At 39.1% G+C, this 22,890-nt stretch overlaps 1 protein-coding gene across 2 annotated transcripts; it reads right to left on the bottom strand.

Moving 5' to 3' along the window:
- Nucleotides 1-9,944: 9,944 nt before the first annotated feature.
- Nucleotides 9,945-18,462, bottom strand: LOC132619274 (transcription factor bHLH79-like). 2 transcript variants are annotated; one of them, XM_060334221.1, is made up of 5 exons: nucleotides 18,015-18,462; nucleotides 17,187-17,378; nucleotides 16,262-16,600; nucleotides 10,286-10,380; nucleotides 9,945-10,189 (listed from the first exon to the last, which is right to left on the bottom strand). In XM_060334221.1, exons 1-4 carry the CDS (start codon nucleotides 18,387-18,389, stop codon nucleotides 10,315-10,317), a joined length of 972 nt encoding a protein of 323 aa, XP_060190204.1. In that variant the 5' UTR covers nucleotides 18,390-18,462; the 3' UTR covers nucleotides 9,945-10,189; nucleotides 10,286-10,314. The 2 variants fall into 2 exon arrangements, with proteins under 2 accessions (XP_060190204.1, XP_060190205.1); XM_060334222.1 differs by having other exon boundaries at nucleotides 17,187-17,375.
- Nucleotides 18,463-22,890: the final 4,428 nt, after the last annotated feature.

The raw sequence follows: 22,890 nt of genomic DNA, 5'->3' as shown, positions 1-22,890 counted from the left end.
AAATAAAATTTTGATCATCCCTTTCCATTTACCCATTTTCGGCCACACACCCACATACCCATAACACAAAATTCTCATACTTTACATTCACTTCCATATACTACAACATATATATATAATTCTTCCAAGATAAAAAGAGTAGAATTCTTACCTTTTTCAAGAATTTTCACTTGATAAAAAAAAGTACTTTCTTGCCTCCAAATTTGTATCACATTGAAGAGGGCTTCCAACTTAATAGGAATTCAAAAGAGGTGAGTTTTGAACCAAAGATTTGAGCTCCACAAAAAAAAAAAAAAACTTGAAGTGGCCGAATGCCTCTTTGGTGCTCTCTCTCTCTCTCTCTCTCTTTTTTGTTCTTGAAACTTCTATTGTGTTGAAGAAAGAATCGCCCCTCTATTTATTTTAATTGGTCTTTCTTGATAATGGGATTGGGCCTTTTTCCCATAGCCATGGCCGGCCACCCCTTTTTGTTTGGGCCTCTTATTTTCCTTTTTTTTTTTTAGCCCAATTAGTTATGGGTCTTGATTTGTAATTCCCGAAACTAATTTCTAAAATTTCTCATTTTTCCCTTGACCTTCCTCCATGTTTCCACATCAACATTTCGTGAACAACACCCATATATTGAATAAAAATCAAATTATGGCCTTATTTCTTACAAGTCGAATTCATTTCGAATTTTTCCGAACATGCAAAAATGCGGGATATAACATTCTCCGCCCCTTTAGAACATTCGTCTTCGAATGTTAAATTAGCCTTATAGGTCTTATAAACATTTTGGGGGAGGTTCTTTATATGGGCAGCACATATAAATCATTCATTAATCAACATAACCAAATACGGAATTTAGATTACCTGAAGGCATAGGAAACAGGTGAGGTTACTTCTTCTTCATCTCGTCCTCCGCTTCCCAGGTCATTTCTTCTCTATTATTATTTCGCCACAAGACCTTGACAGAGGGTACATCTTTGGTGCGTAGTCTCCTCACCTGACGATCCAGAATAGCTACAGGTTGCTCTTCGTAGGACAATTCCTCCGTTACCTGAATATCTTCTATGGGGAATACTCTGGAAGGATCACCAATACATTTACGAAGCATTGACACATGAAATACCGAATGTACTGCCTCCAGATCGGATGGTAAATCTAGCTCGTAGGCGACCTCACCTATCTTCCGAATAATCTGATAAGGCCCAATATATCGCGGATTGAGCCTTCGTTTTATGCCGAATCTCATTACACCTTTCATAGGCGACACTTTCAGAAATACCCAGTCACCAATCTGGAACTCTAACGGTCGACGTCGTTTATCTGCATATGATTTCTGTCGACTCTGAGCTGCTAATAACCATTCCCGAATGAGTTTTACCTTATCGACTGCTTGCTGGATCATATCTGGCCCGATCAACTTTGTTTCACCCACATCGAACCAACCAATCGGAGATCTGCACTTTCTACCATATAAGGCTTCATACGGTGTCATCTGGATGCTGGAATGATAACTATTATTATAAGCAAATTCGATAAGCGGCAAATGAACATCCCAGCTACCTCTGAAATCAATAACACAGGCCCGCAGCATATCTTCCAGTATCTGAATAGTACGCTCGGCCTGCCCGTCGGACTGAGGATGAAATGTTGTGCTAAGACTCACCTGAGTCCCCAATCCTTCCTGAAATGACCTCCAGAAATTTGTTGTAAACTGAGCACCCCTATCGGTTATAATAGATATGGGAACCACGTGAAGCCTTACTATCTCTTTAATATACAATCTGGCATAATCCTCAGCCGAATAAGTAGTCCTAACTGGAAGAAAATGGGCCGATTTTGTCAATCGATCAACAATAACCCAGATAGAATCATACCTGCGTGGAGTGCGCGGTAAACCTGTAATGAAATCCATATTAATTATTTCCCATTTTCAAGCTGGGATTTCCATTTCCTGTAACAATCCGCTGGGCTTTTGATGCTCGATCTTAACTTGCTGGCAATTCGTGCACTGAGCAACGAACTCTGCAATATCTCTCTTCATACCATCCCACCAGTATAAGCATCTAAGATCGTGGTATATTTTAGTGGATCCAGGATGACCAAAATACCGAGCATAATGTGCCTCTCCCATAATCTGTCACCGCAGCCCTGCAATGTCAGGCACACATAACCTGCCACTATATAGCAATACCCTATCAGGTGACATCTCGAATTGGGCCTTTTCCTTATCAATGGTTGTATTTCTGTAATGTACCAGAATAGGATCCTCGAACTGACGCTGTTTTACCTCTTCCATAATTGATGATTCAGCAACTTCTCGGACAGAAACCCCAACATTTCCAGAATCGGCCAAACGGACTCCAAGGCTGGCTAACTGATGAATTTCACGAACTAATTCCTTCTTCTCTGGCTGCACGTCGGTCAAACTGCCCATAGATTTGCGGCTAAGTGCATCTGCCACAACATTAGCTTTTCCAGGATGATACAAAATATCGGCGTCATAATCTTTCAATAATTCGAGCCATCTTCTCTGTCGCAAATTCAGCTTCTTTTGCTTAAAAATATACTGGAGGCTTTTGTGGTCCGTATAGATATCAACATGGACCCCATATAAGTAATGCCGCCATATCTTCAAAGCATGAATCACCGCGGCTAATTCCAGATCATGAGTGGGATAATTTATCTCATGCGGTCTGAGCTGCTGGGAAGCATAGGCTATAACTCGACCGTGCTGCATTAGTACACAACCTATCCCAATACCAGAAGCATCACAATAAATAACATACCCATCTGATCCCTCTGGAAGAGCTAGAACTGGGGCTGTAATTAATTTTTCCTTCAGCAACTGGAAGCTGCGTTCACAAGCATCGGTCCACAGAAATTTTGCTGCCTTCTGAGTTAGCTTTGTTAAGGGTGTTGCAACAGAAGCGAAACTCTCCACAAATATCCTGTAATATCCGGCCAATCCCAGAAAACTGTGTACCTCGGTCGGTGTCGTGGGCCTAGGCCAATTCTGCACAGCCTCGATCTTCTGCGTATCAACCCAAATACCATCTGCTCCAACGATATGCCCCAAGAATGCCACAGAAGCTAACCAGAATTCACATTTGGAGAATTTAGCATATAATTCCTGTTGCCGCAGTGTGCCAAGTACGGTCCTCAGATGATCTGAATGCTCCTCTGATGATCGTGAATAAACCAGAATATCATCAATAAACACAATCACGAACATGTCGAGGAACGGCCTGAATACCCGATTCATCAAATCCATAAACACTGCTGGAGTGTTAGTCAGCCCAAAAGACATCACTCTGAACTCATAATGCCCGTATCGGGTCCTGAAAGCAGTCTTTGGAATGTCTGCCTCTCGTACCCGCACCTGATGATAGCCCGAACGCAAATCTATCTTCGAAAAATATTTAGCACCCTGCAACTGATCAAATAAATCATCAATCCGGGGGAGGGGATATTTATTCTTTATCGTCACCTTATTCAGCTGTCTGTAATCAATACACATCCGCAGCGACCCGTCTTTCTTTCTTACAAATAATACCGGCGCTCCCTAGGGAGACGTACTGGGTCTGATGAAGCCTTTTTCTAATAGATCTTTCAGCTGCTCTTTCAACTCTTTCAATTCTGCAGGTGCCATTCTATAAGGAGGAATAGATATAGGCTGAGTGTCTGGCAGCACATCTATCGTGAAGTCTATCTCCCGTTCATGGGGAAGGCCTGGAAGCTCGTTCGGAAACACATCTGGGAATTCATTAACAACCGGAACTGACTGGAGAGTAGGTGTTTCTGCTTTAGTATCATGGACTCGAACCAAATGATAGATATACCCTTTCTGGATCATCTTCTTAGCCTTGAGGTATGAAATAAACTTACCTCTCGGCGATGCTGTATTTCCTGCCCATTCTATAACTGGTTCCCCTGGAAACTGAAAATGAACTACCTTATTCTGGCAGTCAACATTAGCATAACAGGAGGCTAACCAGTTCGTACCCATAATAACATCAAATTCCATCATATCTAATTCTACCAAATCGGCCTTAGTACAACGACCACATATAATCACGGAACAGTCTTTATATACCTGCCTCGCTATAATAAAATCCCCAACCGGCGTAGCTACCTCGAACAGTTCTATAGGTTCAGGTGTTATCCCAATTTTACTAGCGACAAGGGGATAAATATATGATAAAGTGGAACCCGGATCGATCAATGCATATACAGCCCGAGAGAAAACCAATAATGTACCTGTGACAACATTTGGCGACGCCTCCTGATCCTGTCGGCTAGCCAATGCATATATGCGGTTCGAAGGGCCGCTGGAATCAGAAACCTCACCACGGCCTCTACCGCGGCCCGCTGGAACTGACATACCTCGCCCCGCAGGGCGCATAGCTGAAGGAGTAGAAGACGAACCAGCAGCTGATCTCGTCGACTGAGCTGCACCACCAGAACCACCCGCCAACAGACAGTCTCTCATAATATGGCCCTGGCGGCTGCAAGAAAAACAGGCACCTGTGGCCCTGTAACACTCTCCTGGGTGTGACCTCCCACAATAAGAACACCGGGGCATGGGTGGCCTAGACTGACTGGGACCCCTGCTCGTCTGCGAACCCGAGGCTCTGAAACTCTGGCCCGCTCCGGAATACCCTGCACTGCCAAATCATCTCCCTGTAGACTGTGTACTCCGGCCTGATGGAGGAGGATATCTACTGGACCGCTGATGCTGAGGCTGTCCGCCTCGAGACTCTCCAGAATACCCAGCTGACCTAGCCCGCTTGGGCGGTCTCCTATCACGATCTCTGCTCGACTGGTCCTCTCTATGTCGGTCCTCCATCCCTTGCGCATAAGCCTGTAACTGAGCAATGTCCATACCAGTCTGCGATGCTATCGCCATACAACTGTCAATCAAATAGCGATCCAATCCAATCACATACCGGTGCATCCGATCAGGCATCTCAGCTACTATGGCAGGTGCTTATCTATCCAGAGAATCAAACTCCAAGCTGTACTCTCGGACACTCCTGCCTCACTGCTGCAGCTGCAGAAATCTGTCAACCCTCGCCCGCCGCAACTCTGGGGGCAAAAAGTGGCTGAGAAAGGCGGCTACAAACTCATCCTATACGGCCGGTGGAGCATCCTCACCTCTGGACAGCTTCCATGACTCATACCAATTAATCGCAACATCCCGTAGTCTGTGTGAAGCCAGCTCGACAGACTCAGTCTCAGAAGCCCTGACCAGTCTCAACGCACGCTGCATCTGTCGAATGAAATCCTGGGGATCCTCCTCGGGCTTTGACCCGTAAAACTCTGGGGGACCACAAGTCAAGAAATCCCGAACCCTCAGACTGTCACGTCTGTCCATATCATCACCTCCTAGCCCGCGTCTGCGAGCCTGACCTGCTACTAGTGTCGTCAATAACTGCACGGCCTCTCTCATCGCCCTGTCCTCCGCCCCTGGCAGAGGAGATGGAGGCTCGGGCGCTAGAGTCTCTGGAGCTAATGGTGGAGTCGCTCCAGGCTCCTCTGATGATGATGGCGTAGCGAAGCCCGCTGACTGCGGCGCAGTATCAGACGTAGTCTGAGTACGAGTCTGAGTAGCTCTCTGTGCCTGGTTGGTCTCTCCTGCCACTGCTTTGCCCTTCTGGGCAGCCGTCGTCTCCTTCGGAGGCATCACTGAAAAATATAACAGCCGGTCAGAAAAGAGTCATCCTAATAGCACAGCTCTATCGCACGATCTAAGATTCAAAGAAAGGTAACACCCTAAATGTCCTGTAGCCTCCTGTTTATAGATGTGGTGTACAACACACCGATAAACAAGACTCTACTAGACACGGCCTGTAGACATTCCGAGGACAAACCGCTCTGATACCACTTCTGTCACGACCTAGCCCCGTGGGCTGCGACTGGCGCCCTATTTGGACACCCAAACAGACTTATGTACCAGATCGACATATCAAAATTCATTCAAACTTAACATACGTCATTTTAAGCAAATACGGAAAGAAAATATCATCTTAAGCGGTCGCCCGTACAGAAACATCATATCCAAACCCAATAGATTGGCATGATACACATCGCCAGATATATACACATATACAGACAAATGGGCCGTTTGGGCCATAATAGTAAACGGGGCCGCATTAAGACCCAAATCATAATCACAAACGAACAAACATGACCCATGACCCACATATATGACTACAGGCCTCTACAAAACATAACAGAACATATGACGGGACAGGGCCCCGCCGTACCCAAATAGTCATATATACAGAGTGTGTATAACAGAAGATATGTACCAAAAATATGAGCTCCGAATCAAAAGGAGTAATCCAAGTAGTAGAATATGTGTCCTCTACTGGAGGATCACGAAAACGAACGTCTGCACCTGCGGGCATGAAACGCAGCCCCCCGAGGAAAGAGGGTTAGTACGAAATATGTACTGAGTATGCAAAGCATGAAATACAGAAATCCGAATCATAACCGAAGTGAGGAGTACAGAATATGGATACAGAATGGGTATATCAAAATCTGTACAGAAAGTATATGTATATATCATGCAAATGAAAATCATGCATAAGGCTCAGGAACGTGGTCGCCACTCCGACGCTGGCGCCACAACACATCATACTCCAGAAGGTTTCAAATCTCTGTACAATCTCCGAACATATCATATCATCATATCACATCACAATATCAGAACATGTCATATATCATATCACATCATAACGCCGTATATAAGCGGAACCCGACCCTATGGCGAGGCCTCGGGAACCGTAACACATCATACTCCCGAATATAACATAGTGCGCACGATCACAAAACCGGCCCGGGATCCGGCGAACGATATCATAGTAGTAGGCACGAGCGGAGTAGTGCAGAAACCATATGCATACACATATTTAAATAAATTCCAAGACTCGACGGATAAATACATATACCTACTGATATTAAAAGGCTCAAGGTAGGCATCGAGTCCATCGGAAATTAATATACAAAAGTTACGGACTTCCAAATTACAAAACTTTCGAAAACACATCATAGGTCATTTTCTGAAAATTTAGTATCATTCATATTGAGGAACTTTCAAATAACATTATAGGGCACTTCAAACGGAGTCTTAGAAGCATTTGCACATATTCGAAATATACATGTCCAAACCTAGGCCATATCAATTATTTTTCAAACCAGATCCGGAAACGTGTCGACTAATACTTCAAACATCATAGGCATGTGACAAGTCGTATGGAATAGTTTATGGAATCAAATACATAGGCCATTCTAGCGGCTCTAGGAGTAGAATTTTTCTTTGGAGCATACATATATCTCATTCATTTATTTCATAAAGGTCATGCCAAAAAAAGGAAGAACGGTAAGCTTTACATACCTTAATCGCTCACTACTAAACCTCGATCGCTCACTACGAAATCTCGATCACGTCTCGGGCTCTCCAATATCTACAGTAATATTATCAATTTCAAAAATTAGCAACAAGTACTTAGAATTTTAATTCTAATAGTATTTGTCTACCGAAATTTCGGCAGCACCTCCCCTGTAAATTCAACATCCCCGAGAATTAAACTCGGCCAAATTCATCAACAACCATACCAACAATACCAACAACCAAACCAATAACATCAAAACCCAATTTAAAATGCATTCCAACACTAGTAACCTTCCTTTCAACATAATTCATCGACATTCAATTCAACTACGAATTTTCCAAGCCAATATCGACACTTACACATTCATTACCAATTCAATATCGTTCAAAAGCATTTGAAGGCATTTCATACCATTCTGTAAAATATACAAAAATCCCACCAAGACTAGAATTCATCCGAAATATCCAACTTTCGACACAACATTCACAACACATTTTTCATCTTCCAATTTCCTCAACAACAACCGAAATTTGCACTTTAACAATTCCATTCTCATAATTACATAATCTATAATAACATCACATACTTTCCGACAACAACTTAACAACAAATTTTTCATGCCAACTAGAACTAGAATTCTTCCATTTGCATAAAAAGGTCATTACAACACAATTAACATAATAAATAAAATTTTGATCATCCCTTTCCATTTACCCATTTTCGGCCACACACCCACATACCCATAACACAAAATTCTCATACTTTACATTCACTTCCATATACTACAACATATATATAAAATTCTTCCAAGATAAAAAGAGTAGAATTCTTACCTTTTTCAAGAATTTTCACTTGATAAAAAAAAAGTACTTTCTTGCCTCCAAATTTGTATCACATTGAAGAGGGCTTCCAACTTAATAGGAATTCAAAAGAGGTGAGTTTTGAACCAAAGATTTGAGCTCCACAAAAAAAAAAAAAAACTTGAAGTGGCCGAATGCCTCTTTGGTGCTCTCTCTCTCTCTCTCTCTCTTTTTTGTTCTTGAAACTTCTATTGTGTTGAAGAAAGAATCGCCCCTCTATTTATTTTAATTGGTCTTTCTTGATAATGGGATTGGGCCTTTTTCCCATAGCCATGGCCGGCCACCCCTTTTTGTTTGGGCCTCTTGTTTTCCTTTTTTTTTTTTTTAGCCCAATTAGTTATGGGTCTTGATTTGTAATTCCCGAAACTAATTTCTAAAATTTCTCATTTTTCCCTTGACCTTCCTCCATGTTTCCACATCAACATTTCATGAACAACACCCATATATTGAATAAAAAACAAATTATGGCCTTATTTCTTACAAGTCGAATTCATTTCGAATTTTTCCGAACATGCAAAAATGCGGGATATAACAGCATTTCCCCCTCCGCCTCTTTCTCCTCCACGATGACACCACTAGATTTAAAAAACGCCACTGCCTCCTCCATTGCCATTACGCTTCTCAGATATGATGGATACCGGAATTCATGGCTCCGCCATTACGCTTCTTAGATTTGACTGATATCAGAATTCATGGCTTCTTCTCTTTGTTGTATCTTATATCTGAGTGTATTTGCAATTTATCATCTGAAATTTTGTTGAAATATAGTCAAATACAGTTGTTGGCTGATTGTATTTTCGGGGGCAAACTAGATGTATTTGACTGTATGTGTTGGTTGAATGATCTATGTACATATGTTTGTATACAATATTTAGAGTAAATACAATGTATTTGAAATTTTGCAACTGAAATTTTGTTGAAAGACATTCAAATACAGTCGTTGGCTGATTGTATTTTGGGTGCAAACCAGATGTATTTGACTATATATGCTATTTGAATGATATATATATATATATATATATATATATATATATATATATATATATATATATATATATATATATATATGTTTCTATACAATTTTTCGTGTAAATACAGTGTATTTAAATTTTGCATCTGAAATTTTGTTGAAATACATTCAAATACAGTCGAATACATTCAACTACACCCATAACAAAAGGATACATCAATATATAAACACACTAAAATACACAGCCTCTGTCATGTATTTAAATGCACTTAAGTAGATCATTTTGAATACACACGTATTGAGAGAAATTAACAAATACATGTGACATCAAATAAGGTTGAACAGTATATTCAAATACAGCCAAATATAGTGAAAATGCCTAAATGTAGGTACGAATTGTAAATAGCAAAAAGGTAGCTACAGATTGGAAGCAAGCATTAAGATGTAGTTATTTATATAAGTTGCCCTAATTTTTTTATATCTGTGGTGTCATTAAATAGGTACCGGAGATTGCATTTCCAGCTAAAATGATCATGAAATCTTTCTAGGAAAAGTTGGAGGACCATGAAAGCTAACTAGACAAAGTTGAATGGCTTTTAAAGTACAACAAATTTGAGTGATTTTGGTGGTCAATCACTGGAAGTGACTATTGAGGCATTTTACTGCTGTAAAATTCTTACATCAGTATATTTTCATCGAAGCGCATAAAACACCGAAGGGAGGAAGAGATGAAAAGATAACAAAATCAATCTATTATTACATCCAAATAGACTATTGCAACATTGGCTATACATGTGAACATATTCTTATATGCCCAATAATAAATGTATTACTAGAAGATATGAAGAAAATTTGTACTGTAGTTGCTAATTTCAAAATTTGCGGACTAAACCAGAAGGCTGTGGAATGGCACTAGGAGCCATTGGGCATTGCGGCACCATATCCACTATAATAGCAATTTGTCATTCCTGCACCTGCAAAATCATAAACAAAAATAATGTCGGATAAAATATGAAGAAAAAAAAAACTTTGATTTTCAAATCAATTTAACTAGTCAAGCCAAAACCAACCTTAAAATAAATAATTCGGACTTCCTTTACTACTGAAAGCGTAGACCAAAAAAACGTTGTAGATCGGCGTCAAAATTTGGAAGCTGCTGTAATGCCTGCAATGAAACAATTTCCCTTCAGATACAAGAAAATACGAGCACATTTTTAATTACTTAATTATATTATCTCTCAACACGCATATTATCTCTCAACACGCCCCTGTTAGCCCGGCTTTTTCATAAGTCAAATAGTGGCGGAGTCAGGATTTTCACTAAGGGGTTCAAAATATGAAAAAGTAAACACACAAAGAAGCCATAGGGAGTTCAAAGTCTACTATACATAAAAAATAATTTTAACCTTGTTTAAACAGTGTAATTTGGCCCTTCCTCCCTCCGCCCCTGAAGCCAACATGTGGATTTTTTTTTTGTTTTTTTGTTTTTTGGGTTGGCATCGACATCAGTAACCATGTCAAATTAATGTTGTGACCACTTCGTCTAAAAGATTAAGCTGTTAGAAAGAACCCAGTTTTAATTACCACTTAATTTTGTTATGTTTCAACTGTTGGGTCCATCCCATAATTTGAGGAAGGAAACATCTCCCTCATTTTAAGGAAGAAAACAAGGAGAAAACATTTACCTTGTTTTGAGGAAGAAAACATATTCCTTGTTTTAAGGAAGAAAACATCTTCCTTGTATTTGGAAAATTGTCAAGTTCTTGCTTGAGTCACAAATGACATCAATAGGTTCATTTCATCCCTATAAACAGGGAAGCCTTCTATCATTTGTGGCATCACCAAGAGCAAGAGAGAAAAACAGTAACGAAAACACTTAAGTGAGAGATATGTATTAAGTTTAGAATTGGTTTTTTGTAATAGTTGAGTGTGAGAGTTGCTCCTCCTATTGTAATTATGTTCCGGTTATGAATAGAAGACTTTTCCAATCCTAACAAGTGATATCAAGAGCTTGGTTAATCTTCCAGGCCAATCTTTTAAAGTTTCGTAAAATTTTCAGTCAAAATTTTTTTGTCCCAAAATTGTGCTCTGAGTATACCATTAGAAAGATCTCGTTCCGAGGATTCCGAATATATATTTTTTGGAATTTTTCGACCACCGGAAGATCCCCAAAAGTACAGTCAAAGTTTCTCTGTCCACCATCGCCGCCGCCGCCGCTTCGCCACCTTCCGGCCACCAGCTCGCCGGAGAAGACGACCGGAGAAACCCGATCCGACCAACCTGTTTGACCAGAACCAGATCTGGTCAAAGTCCAACTGCCACATCATCCTTTTGTTGACTCTTTCAACCAGCTAGTGGTTAAACCGGCCCGGTTCGGTTTGAATTAGTGCAGCCCGGTTCACTCTGTTTTTGTCCGATTTTCAGATTGGTCAGACCAGTTCCCTAGGTTTTCGACCATTCCGGATTCAACCGTGAGTCCCGTTTTGCCTAATTCTGCTTCCACAGTCCAGTACAAGCAGATTAGGTGCACTTTATCATGGAGAAATCATCATCGGATACCATGATTCTGCTAACATCCTCAAATTATAACATGTGGAAACCTCGTATGGAGGACTTGTTAAATTTTAAGGATTTAGCCGAGCCGCTTGAAAATAAAGGTGCCAAACCCGACAAGAAGACAGACGAAGAATGGGCAAGAATGAATAGGAAAACGGTCGCACAAATTCGACAGTGGATTGACCATAGTGTATTCCATCATGTCGCGCAGGAAACGAGTGCTTACAAACTTTGGGAAAAGCTTGGGAGCATGTACCAAGCAAAAACGACTCGAAATAAAACATTGTTGATGAGGCGATTGGTAAATCATAAGCTACGTAGCGGTACCTCTGTCACAGAACACACAAGTCAGTTCCAAGATCTCGTGAACCAGCTAAGTGCAGTCGAATGGGTTCTCAAAGATGAGGAGCAAGCAATCTTGCTCCTAAGTTCCCTACCGGATGGCTGGGAGACTCTTGTCGTCACTCTCAGTAATTCCGCCCCCAATGGTAAGGTGACCATGCAGATGGTCACGGACGCCTTAATAAACAAGGAATCGCGAAGAAAAGAAGCCAGGGTAGATCAATCATATGCCATTGTTTCTGAAAATAGTAGACGCAACGGGGGTAGAAGCGGAGGTAGAGGAAGAGGCCGAGGCAAAGGTAGAGGTCGAGGTCAAAGTAGAGGAAGATCTCAAGTTCGAGGGAGATCACGAGAGCGGGGAAAGTCCGTCGATACCAACACTTGGTTTGAGGGCTATTGTAACTATTGTGGAAACTATGGCCACAAGAAGGTGGAGTGTCGAAAGCTTAAACGGGAGCAGCCTCAAACTAACCAGAGTTCGAGGAAGGAAGATAGTGAGACCATGGTCACCGTGTCACCAGACATTGCACTTGTTACATGCGGAGAGGAAGCATGCCTACACGTGGGCACAAATGATACTGAGTGGGTGATTGATACTGCTGCATCATTCCATGCCACTCCACACTGGGATTTGTTCAGTACTTATAAATCTGGAGACCACGGCGTTGTGAAGATGGGCAACACCAGTTTCTCGAGCATTGTTGGCATTGGTAATGTGCACATAAAAACCAGCAATGGAAGCTCACTTGTGTTGAAAGAGTTTCGTCATGTTCTGGATCTGAGATTGAATCTAATCTCAGGAGTAGCTCTGGATCGACAGGGGTATGGAAATCTGTTCAAGGATGGTACGTGGAAGCTGTCCAAAGGCTCTATGGTTATTGCTAGAGGACATATTTGTGGTACTCTTTACAAAACCAATGTAAAGTTGTATTGACCGAGTCTCAATGCAGTTGAAGAAGAGACATCGCCAAACTTGTGGCATAGACGATTGGCCACATGAGTCTGAAGGGATTGACGACTCTTGCAAAGAAAGAAGCCATCTCTATAGATAAAGACGTAACTTTGGATCCCTGTGATCACTGTTTATTCGGGAAACAACATAGAGTTTCTTTCAGTTCCACCAGAAAGAATCGTTCCGAGTTGTTGAGCCTTGTCCACTCTGACGTGTGTGGACCCATTGAAGAAGAATCTCTTGGTGGTAGCAAATACTTCGTGACATTCATCGACGACGCATCATGGAAGGTTTGGGCTTATTGTCTCAAATTGAAGGATCAAGTATTTGATCGTTTCAAGACATTCCATGCTATGGTTGAAAGGGAGACTGGAAAGAAGCTGAAATGCCTCCGATCCGACAATGGAGGCGAGTACACTTCTTGGGAGTTTTTAGCATATTGTGCTGAACATGGGATCAGACATGAGAAAACGGTGCCACGAACACCACAACATAACGGTGTAACTGAAAGAATGAACCGCACTATTGTTGAGAAAGTCTGATGCATGCTCAGTATAGATAAACTGCCAAAGCCATTCTGGGGCGAAGCTGTTCTGACAGCTTGTTATCTTATAAACAGGTCACCTTCAGTCCCATTGAACTTTGAAGTTCCAGAAAAGATATGGTCTGGGAAAGATATTTCATATTCTCACTTGAAAGTGTTCGGGTGTAAGGCATTTGTGCATGTATCCAAGGAGTTGAGGCAGAAGCTTGATCTCAGATCAACTCCATGTATCTTTATCGGCTATGGAGATCAAGAGTTCGGATACAGGCTGTGGGATCCCGAAATGAAGAAAGTGATTCGAAGTAGAGACGTCGTGTTCCATGAAAACCAGTTTCATGAGTGTGCTCCAACAATCAACAAGAAACGAAGTTATCATGCTCCAGATGATGTCCCTGAATCACCACACATTCCTCTCAACAACAAGGAACTTCATGATAATGTCCATGATGAACAAGAAAACATTGATCCGGCAGATGTTGATGATGATCAAAACGAAGAAATTCTTGAGCAGGGGGAGCCTTCACCCCAAGACGCAGCTGGAAATAATCAAGTTCGACGTTCTGCACGAGGGTTAATCCCTCAAAGGTCATACTCGCCAACAGAACGGATCCTTCTTACCAGCGAGGGGGAGCCAGAAAACTTTCAAAAAGCTCAATCTCATCGTGAAAAATCCAATTGGCGGCCATGGAGGAAGAAATGAATTCTTTAAAAAAGAATCAAACATATGAGTTGGTGAAACTTCCTCCGGGAAAGAAGGCCTTGAAGAACAAATGGGTCTTCAAGCTCAAGAAAGATGCTAGCGGAAATATCGTGAAGTACAAGGCAAGGCTCGTAGTCAAAGGTTTCCAACAGAAGGAAGGAATCGACTTTGATGAGATTTTTTCGCCGGTTGTGAAGATGATGTCTATCCGAGTGGTTCTCGGATTGGTGGCAAGTATGTATCTTGAACTTGAGCAGATGGACGTGAAAACAGCTTTTCTGCATGGTGATTTGGAGGAAGAAATATACATGGAGCAGCCCGGTGGTTTCCGAATCCCAAAGAAAGAGCATCTCGTTTGCAAGTTAAGGAAGAGTCTCTACGGTCTCAAACAAGCCCCAAGGCAATGGTACAAAAAGTTCGACTCATTCATGATGAAACATCAATACAAAAGAACAACTGCAGATCATTGTGTGTACTTGAAGAAGTTCCCCGATGGAAAATTTATCATCCTTCTGCTCTATGTGGATAATATGCTGATAGTAGGCCAGGATGCAACTATGATTTTCAACTTGAAGAAAGATTTGTCTAAGTTCTTTGATATGAAAGACTTAGGCCCTGCACAACATATCTTGGGCATGAAAATCATTCGTGATCGAAAGGCAAAGAAGTTGTTCTTGTCACAAGAGGAATACGTTGAACGCGTGATCAAAAGGTTCAACATGAAAAATACCAAGCCTGTTGGTACACCACTAGCAAATCACTTCAAGTTGAGCAAGGAAAGTTGTCCTTTTTCTGAAGAAGAAAAGAAGAAGATGAAAGCAGTGCCCTACTCTTCAGCAGTTAGAAGTTTGATGTATGCAATGGTGTGCACAAGGCCAGACATTGCTCATGTTGTCGGTGTTGTGAGCAGATACTTATCAAATCCAGGAAGAAAACATTGGGAAGCTGTCAAGTGGATACTACGGTACCTGAAGGGTACATCCAGACTATGTTTGTGCTATGGGGGAGCTAAGCCGATTTTGGAAGGTTACATTGATGCTGACATGGCAGGAGATTATGATAGCAGGAAATCAACTTCGAGTTATATATTCACATTTGCAGGGGGAACTATGTCATGGCAATCCAAGTTACAAAAGTGTGTAGCACTATCAACCACAGAAGCCGAATACATTACCGCAGTTGAAGCTGGGAAGGAGCTTATGTGGCTGAAACGTTTCCTTCAAGAACTGGGTTTCCGACAAGAAGAATACACAGTTCATTGTGATAGTCAAAACGCTATGGATCTCAGCAAAAACTCGAGGTACCACTCACGCACAAAACATATTGACGTTCGATATCACTGGCTCAGAGAAGCATTCGAGCAACATGAACTGAAGCTCTCCAAGATCAACACAAACGACAATCCTGCAGACATGCTGACCAAGGTGGTACCGAGAGACAAGTTCGAATTGTGCAAAGAACTTGTCGGCATACACTCAAACTAAAAGCCAGTGTACCCTCCTTCAGGTGTATGGGACTGGAGGGGGAGATTTGTTGGGTCCATCCCATAATTTGAGGAAGGAAACATCTCTCTCATTTTAAGGAAGAAAACAAGGAAGAAAACATTTCCCTTGTTTTGAGGAAGAAAACATATTCCTTGTTTTAAGGAAGAAAACATCTTCCTTGTATTTGGGTAATTGTCAAGTTCTTGCTTGAGTCACAAATGACATCAATAGGTTCATTTCATCCCTATAAATAGGGAAGCCTTCTATCAATTGTAGCATCACCAAGAGCAAGAGAGAAAAATAGTAAGGAAAACACTTAAGTGAGATATAGGTATTAAGTTTAGGATTGGTTTTTTGTAATAGTTGAGTGTGAGAATTGCTCCTCCTATTGTAATTCTGTTCCGATTATGAATAGAAGACTTTTCCAATCCTAACATCAACATAGAGCGTAGGCTCGAACAAAATTACCGGAACATGTGAAGAATCAAGAAAAGCCTCTGGGAATGACATCAAACAATTTTCTCTTCTTTGTGATAACATTTGTGCAACACCAATAGTGTTTCCTTGTTGCTGTTGTACAAGGTTGTTTTGTAAACACGCTGGATTTGGAAACTCCTCGGCAAATAAGTTATCTGTGTTAAAATTGGAAGTAGCAAGTTTAATGGAAAGGAACTCGACTTGTTTCTGAAGAGATTGAACATAATTGATGATTTCATCAAACATCCCTGCCTTTCCAATCGCTTTGTTGCAACCTGGGACTAAATCTTGCAAAGTTTTCATCTTCTTGCTAATTTTCGCTCTTCTTGCCTGCAAAAATTGATTGATTAAACTTAGCCAATTCCAAAAAAATAAATAAATCAACACGTTTCATTCCGAAATAGCTAGGATTGGCTCCATAAATTCACAGATGCCACAGCCACAATAGGTTAGAATGCACTAAAAAGGGAAATTTGGTGGATGAAGCATGCTGCATGCACTCAGGATAAGGGTCACACCTCAAATGAGTGTAATGTAGGCAGGCTACTCTGACTCAAGCATCAATAGCTGATTTCACGGGTCGAATGCATAATCTATAAGTCACACGAAAATAACTTTATCATTGCTCCTAAAACATCTTAAATTTATAGCCAGTAGGCGATATAAATTCACCGGTAGCCATCGCTACAGCAGGTTAAATTACTAAAAAGGCAATTCGGTGCACGAAACATCTCGCGTTCATCCAAAGTCCAGGGAGGCCACATCCTAAAGGGATGTACTGTAGGCAGCCTACCCTGACGCAAGCATCAGTATAGGTTACATGGAGACAATTTTACTGTTATTTCAAGGCTCGCTTTCTAAAACAGCTTAAAATTCTCTAATGTAGAAAGATGATATTTATTGTAGTAACGCTTACTCTCTCTGCTAAACTGTGGCTATCAGTAGCTTGGCCACGACGTGCCCTTACATGAATATAATCAGGTTTTTTAACCTCTAAATTCTCCTTTGAATTGTTCCCTTTTTCACTTTTCACTGTGATCTCTGACTTCTCTTCCCCTCCTTCTCCTTCATGTTTTTTAGCTTTACATCCATCTTCCTCATAAAACTGCTAAACAAAATAAACAAAAGAAAACTCAGCTTTATAACTTTACTGATCAATGTTCAAATTTAAGTGAATTATACTAAAAAAACAAACAACATTGGAAATCAGGGCTCAAATTGCAAAGACAAAAAAAGGTCGGGTGATTTCTTTTTGTTTGCCTAAATCTTGATGAGTATAGATATCAAATACAGTCAAACAACATTGGAATTTAGAAATGTCTGGTTATTGTTTTACTGTTATACTGAAATGCTGACATAAAGAATATATAGTTAAGCATAACATGAAAAATTAGTTCAAAAAAAAAAAAAGTTAGCCAGTAAAATGTTGTTATACAGTATGAATGTTATAAAGAGTTCTGCTCTCTACTTGTATTGTTGGGAGGTAACTACTTGCTTAATGGAATAACAAGGTACGTACAAGTTAGCTTGGACGAAACGTTATTAAGAAAAATAGACACTACTAAAAAATTTAAGAAATTAACAACCGACAAATTTTGTAGCGTAACAATAAATCCATCGCTAATTCTATTTAGCAACAAATTAGCGAAGGATTCTGTTAGCTACGAGCACTTAGCAATAGATTAGTGACAAAATTCATAGCCTCGAATTTATTTTTTGTAGTGAGAAATCAACATTTACAAACCTCTGCTTTTCTTTTCTTGCTTGACGTTCTTGTGATGGATGAATTCTCGAGTGTAGATAAAGATTGACGATCCAATTCCAAAGAATTATTGGTAAAATCAGAGCCTGCCCAATTCCTCTGTTTTCCTCGAATCACATTCAAGCTAGGCGAATTGTGGTCCATTTGTGGATCAAATTTTATGGGAAAATTCTGAGATTGATTGAATTCCATTGTATGTTCACTGATCAAACTGTTGAATTGGACAAGATTTTGATTTGGCAAAGAAGAAAATTGTTGTTGGCACTGGTAAAGACGTTCGAAAATTTCTCTTTGTTTTTCAAGAATGCAAATTTGTTCAATGTGATTTTCAGACGAAGACTGCACATGTCCTAACATGTTGGAAATGATATTTTTGACAGTGGGAAATTTGTATTGTAGGAGTGGAGATATGAGCTTATGGTAGTGTGCTAGTCAGTGAACGTTGAAAAGAGGGAGTGGAGATTTATATAGATTATTGTAAGCTATTTGGATATAGATATAAAGAGAGAAGTGGATCCAGAATTAAAATTCGATTAGTTCGACATTTAATAATAGTAATAATGTAACTTTAAACTTTCCATTTAACTTTTAATGATATTGACCATATATAGCCATATAAATTTATGTTACTTATTTTAGATCATAAGTTAAAAAGTTCTTCATTTTTCTCCTGTATCCAATCAAACACCTTTTATAAATTGGGACAAAGAGAGTATTTATTAATTTATGGGTTCAGTACTAACGGCTCCATTCGTTTCATTTCATGCGGCAATATCTGGCGAGTATAAGAAAAGAAGAAATACTTTAAGCAAATACCACTAGTACCCTTAGATTGTGTGGTCGTAAACGTAACTTGACGGTTCTATAAACTAAAGCTAAATAGAGAAGTTCAAAGTTACGATATGCGTTTTCAAGTATAGAAAGGTGTTTATTAATTTTTTTATTTTTTTTTAAATAAAGTAATAATGGAAAAATGTAACATAAAATTTTCTTTTCTGAAAGAGATATCGTCCTTCCAATTCCTGATAAACTGAATCTGTTATCTTATTTTAAAGTAATTACGACAAGCACCAACAAAAGTTGTGATCGGATGGATAGAATCTCTTCCACCCCTTAATTAGAACAGATTAATCGGAACTCAATGCGAATACTAACATCGATTGGATAATCAAAAAAGAAATTACGACAAGCGTATGTAATATTTATTGAAAATTTTAAATAATTTTTTCAGACATATATCCATATTTTATATTGAAAATATTGAGTTCCATAGTACCTTTTGTATAAAGGGACAAAGACAGATAGGGAGGGGAAGTGGGGGGCGCCGGCAGGGGGGATGGCCATAAAATCGAAACAAATCAAGAATGTGCTGATAAGGAAAAAAGAATTGTGGGGTTTAACGAGTGGACATCCAACTCTTCCCTTAGTTCAAAAGCCATTACTCCCTCGGTCCCAATTATGTGATTTTATTTTTAGTCTGTCCCAAATGATATATTTTTATATTTAAAAATAATATAATTTAAAAAAATTCATTTTATTCTTAATAAAATAATTTAGAGTCATACAAATATCTATGACTTGTCTTAGACTACAAGTTTCAAAAGACTTCATTTTTTTCTTAAATTCCCCATCTAGTCAAACTATATCATATAAATTGGGACGGCGAGATATAGATTACTCCTATTATTATGACAATCTTTTCTGATTTGCACTTATTATATGGTTTCGAGAGAATACCTCAAATGCTCACTCAACTAAAAGTAGTTTCATATTAGCAAAATTTAATGAAAAATCACTTAAATATATTGGTGACTTTTTAAGTAAAATAACAACAGGTTAGTGATATGTTTAGTTAAAAAATAAAGTTGAGTGACTTTCTGAGTGAACTATCCTTAGTTGAGTGACTTTTGGGTTAAAAAATAAAATTGAGTAACTTTCTGAGTGAGCTACCATTAGTTGACCATATGAGATATTATCTCATGGAAGATGGAGTAGTTAGCTAATCTATGTCCATTATATTGTCTTCAAAGATATTTGAAAAAAAGAATGTTGTGATACAAATCATATTTTTATCAAACTCATAATATGCTGATAATATACAGTTTTGAACAAATGTGTGGTTACATATAAATTGAGACAAATTATGATCTCTGCTTATAGATATGAATGTTTCTAGTTTCAGTTCAGGGAAAAGGGTCAATTATATCCCTTTACTTTCTTTTATCAGTTAACTTTGCTCTCCGTTAGCGATAGTAGTGTTCAAACATACCCCTGCCGTCAACAAACTTCACACATTTGTCCCTCAATTGGACGGATTCCCCCAAATCGATCAAATTACCCAATTTCACTTAAATTACCCGATTTTAACCCGACCCGATCCACCTTATTAATTTTAACCCATACAAAATATCACCCAAATATTAACCATCACACACAACGATCAAGTCCCTTTTTCTTATTTACTGAAATAAAATATATATCTAATATATAAAGAATTATAGGTTCATGCCTACAGATGTAACTTTGATGGTATTGTTTTTTTCCGGCGTGTATTGGACGGACAAGACCAACAGATTCACTACTTTGGGTCAAAATCCACTTCGACGGAAAACAGAAAACTGCGCTGGTCAATAACAATCTCGGTGGCATATGTTTATTTACCCGTTTTCTTCTTTAACTCAAGATTAATCAACGATCTTAGAGCCCGTTTGGATTGGCTTATAAGTTGCTTATAAGCTGTTTTCAACTTTTTTGAGTGTTTGGCTGGCCAGCTTAAAGTCATTTTGTGCTTAAAATAAGCTTAAAAAAATAATTGGGCCCATTTGACTTAGCTTATCTAAAGCAGCTTATAAGCTGAAAACAACTTATAAGCCAAAAAAAATAAGTTAGACTACCCCAACTTATTTTTTTTAACTTATAAGCTGCAAAACAGCTTATAGGCATAAGCCCATCCAAACAGGTTAGTCCCTAACTATGAGATTTGGTAAGAAATTCTTAAGTACGATTCTAAGGGAAGGAATTGGACTACCTATTCGGCCTGGGAGAACAGGCCATTCAACAGGGAGATTCTAAAATTGCGGAGGCTTGGTTTGATCAAGCCATTGAGTATTGGAAATAGGCTATAGCGCTTACTCTCGATAATTATATTGAAGCGCATAATTGGTTGAAGATCACGAAACGTTTTGAATAAAAGAAGACCCCGTTTATTTATTATTCTTTATTTAGAATCTTAGTCTATTATTTATTTTTTTAATTTAGAATTTAGATATTTGTTAAAAGTAATTCTTTGTTGGACCCATCAGATCAGCCTCATGAAAACCTTATATTCCCTGAGGAGGTTCTACCACGTGGAAACGCTTTTTAATGGAACTTTAGGCTCAACTGGTCGTGACCAAGAAACCACTGGCTTCGCTTGGTGGCCTGGGCATGCTATTTGTTTACATCCATTAGTTGCAAGGAATTCAATGCTGATTTTGATGGAGATCAAATGGCTGTTCATGTACGTTTATCCTTGGAGGCTCAAGTAGAGGCCCGTTTGGGTGTTATTTTGTATGGGTTAAAATTTATTAGGTGGATCAGGTCGGTGGGGTTAAAATCGGGTAATTTAAGTGAAATTGGGTAATTTGATCGATTTGGGGGAATCCGTCCAATTACGGGGCAAATGTGTGAAGTTGGTATTTGAATACTATTGCTAACAGAGGGTAAAGTTAGCTAGTAAAAGAAAGTAGAGGGGTATATTTGGCCCTTTTCCCTTCAGTTTATGTAGCAATATTTTTGGGATATAGCACCTTTGGTCCTTGAGTTATTGATTTTTTTTTATTTTGGTCCTTGAGATATTTGGCTCCACGCATTTAACTTTTGATTAATTTAAATGTGTGTTTTTGGTCTCTTAATATAGAAAATATGTTATATTAGCCTATTTTTGAAACTATTTTCCCTCAAATATAGAGCAATGCTATACACTTAACATAACACATTGGTACTTAAATGATGGAACTTTTAATATAATTCTAGTAAATTTGTGAACAGTTACGAGCAAATGGTCAAAAATGCATATTTCAATTAATTGAAGGTTAAATGTGCTTAATTATATATTACAAGGACAAAAATTAGAATTTAGCAATAACTGAGGGATCAAATATGTTGTTAACCCTTTCCTTTTTAATAAGTTCCGGACACAATAGAGACTTTTAAATTTAGAAATAATTTAACTTAATCCATTTTATTCTTAATGAGAATTTTTTTAGCAATAAATATATTATACGTTAAGAAATATTTGAGATCACAAGTGTCAAAAAATTATACTGTTATGACATATTTATGATCACAAATTTTGTAAAACTCATTTGCTTATTAAATTTTGTGTCTATTTAAAGTTCGCCACATAATTGAAACCTTGGGGTTTTACAAACGACTTGCTTTCTACTAAACTTTAAAAACCTTAAAGCAATGCAAATGGGATTGGAGATAATTTTATGATATTATCCTGATATTGTTTCATTCGCATAATTACAAAAGTGGCTACTTTAATTTTGTCCGTGCGTGGATAAAGAATGAGACAGAAATGCTTGGCATCCGTATAGCAGGTCACAAAGTAAACAAAAATTGAAAGGTCTCTAAATTTCACATGCAATGTTATGTGTATGTGTGTGTGAGAGAGAGTATTCTCACACCCACGTGTAAAATAACCATCACTAACAGTACTTTACCCTTAAAGTCAAATTTCTCCGTGCGAATTCTTATTTATCGGGTCTATAATGGGTACTAAACATCCGGTGGAAAATAACAAATCAGTATAAATTTTAATTAGGGACAGCTCAACAAATATGGTGGCCTAAAGTCAAATTGCAATACGAGA

The sequence above is a fragment of the Lycium barbarum genome, chromosome 11, assembly GCF_019175385.1.
Source record: "Lycium barbarum isolate Lr01 chromosome 11, ASM1917538v2, whole genome shotgun sequence".
In the NCBI taxonomy this organism is placed as follows: Eukaryota; Viridiplantae; Streptophyta; class Magnoliopsida; order Solanales; family Solanaceae; genus Lycium; species Lycium barbarum.
The sequence above is the reverse complement of the archived record's forward strand: the minus strand, read 5'-3'. Positions and strand labels throughout refer to the sequence as shown.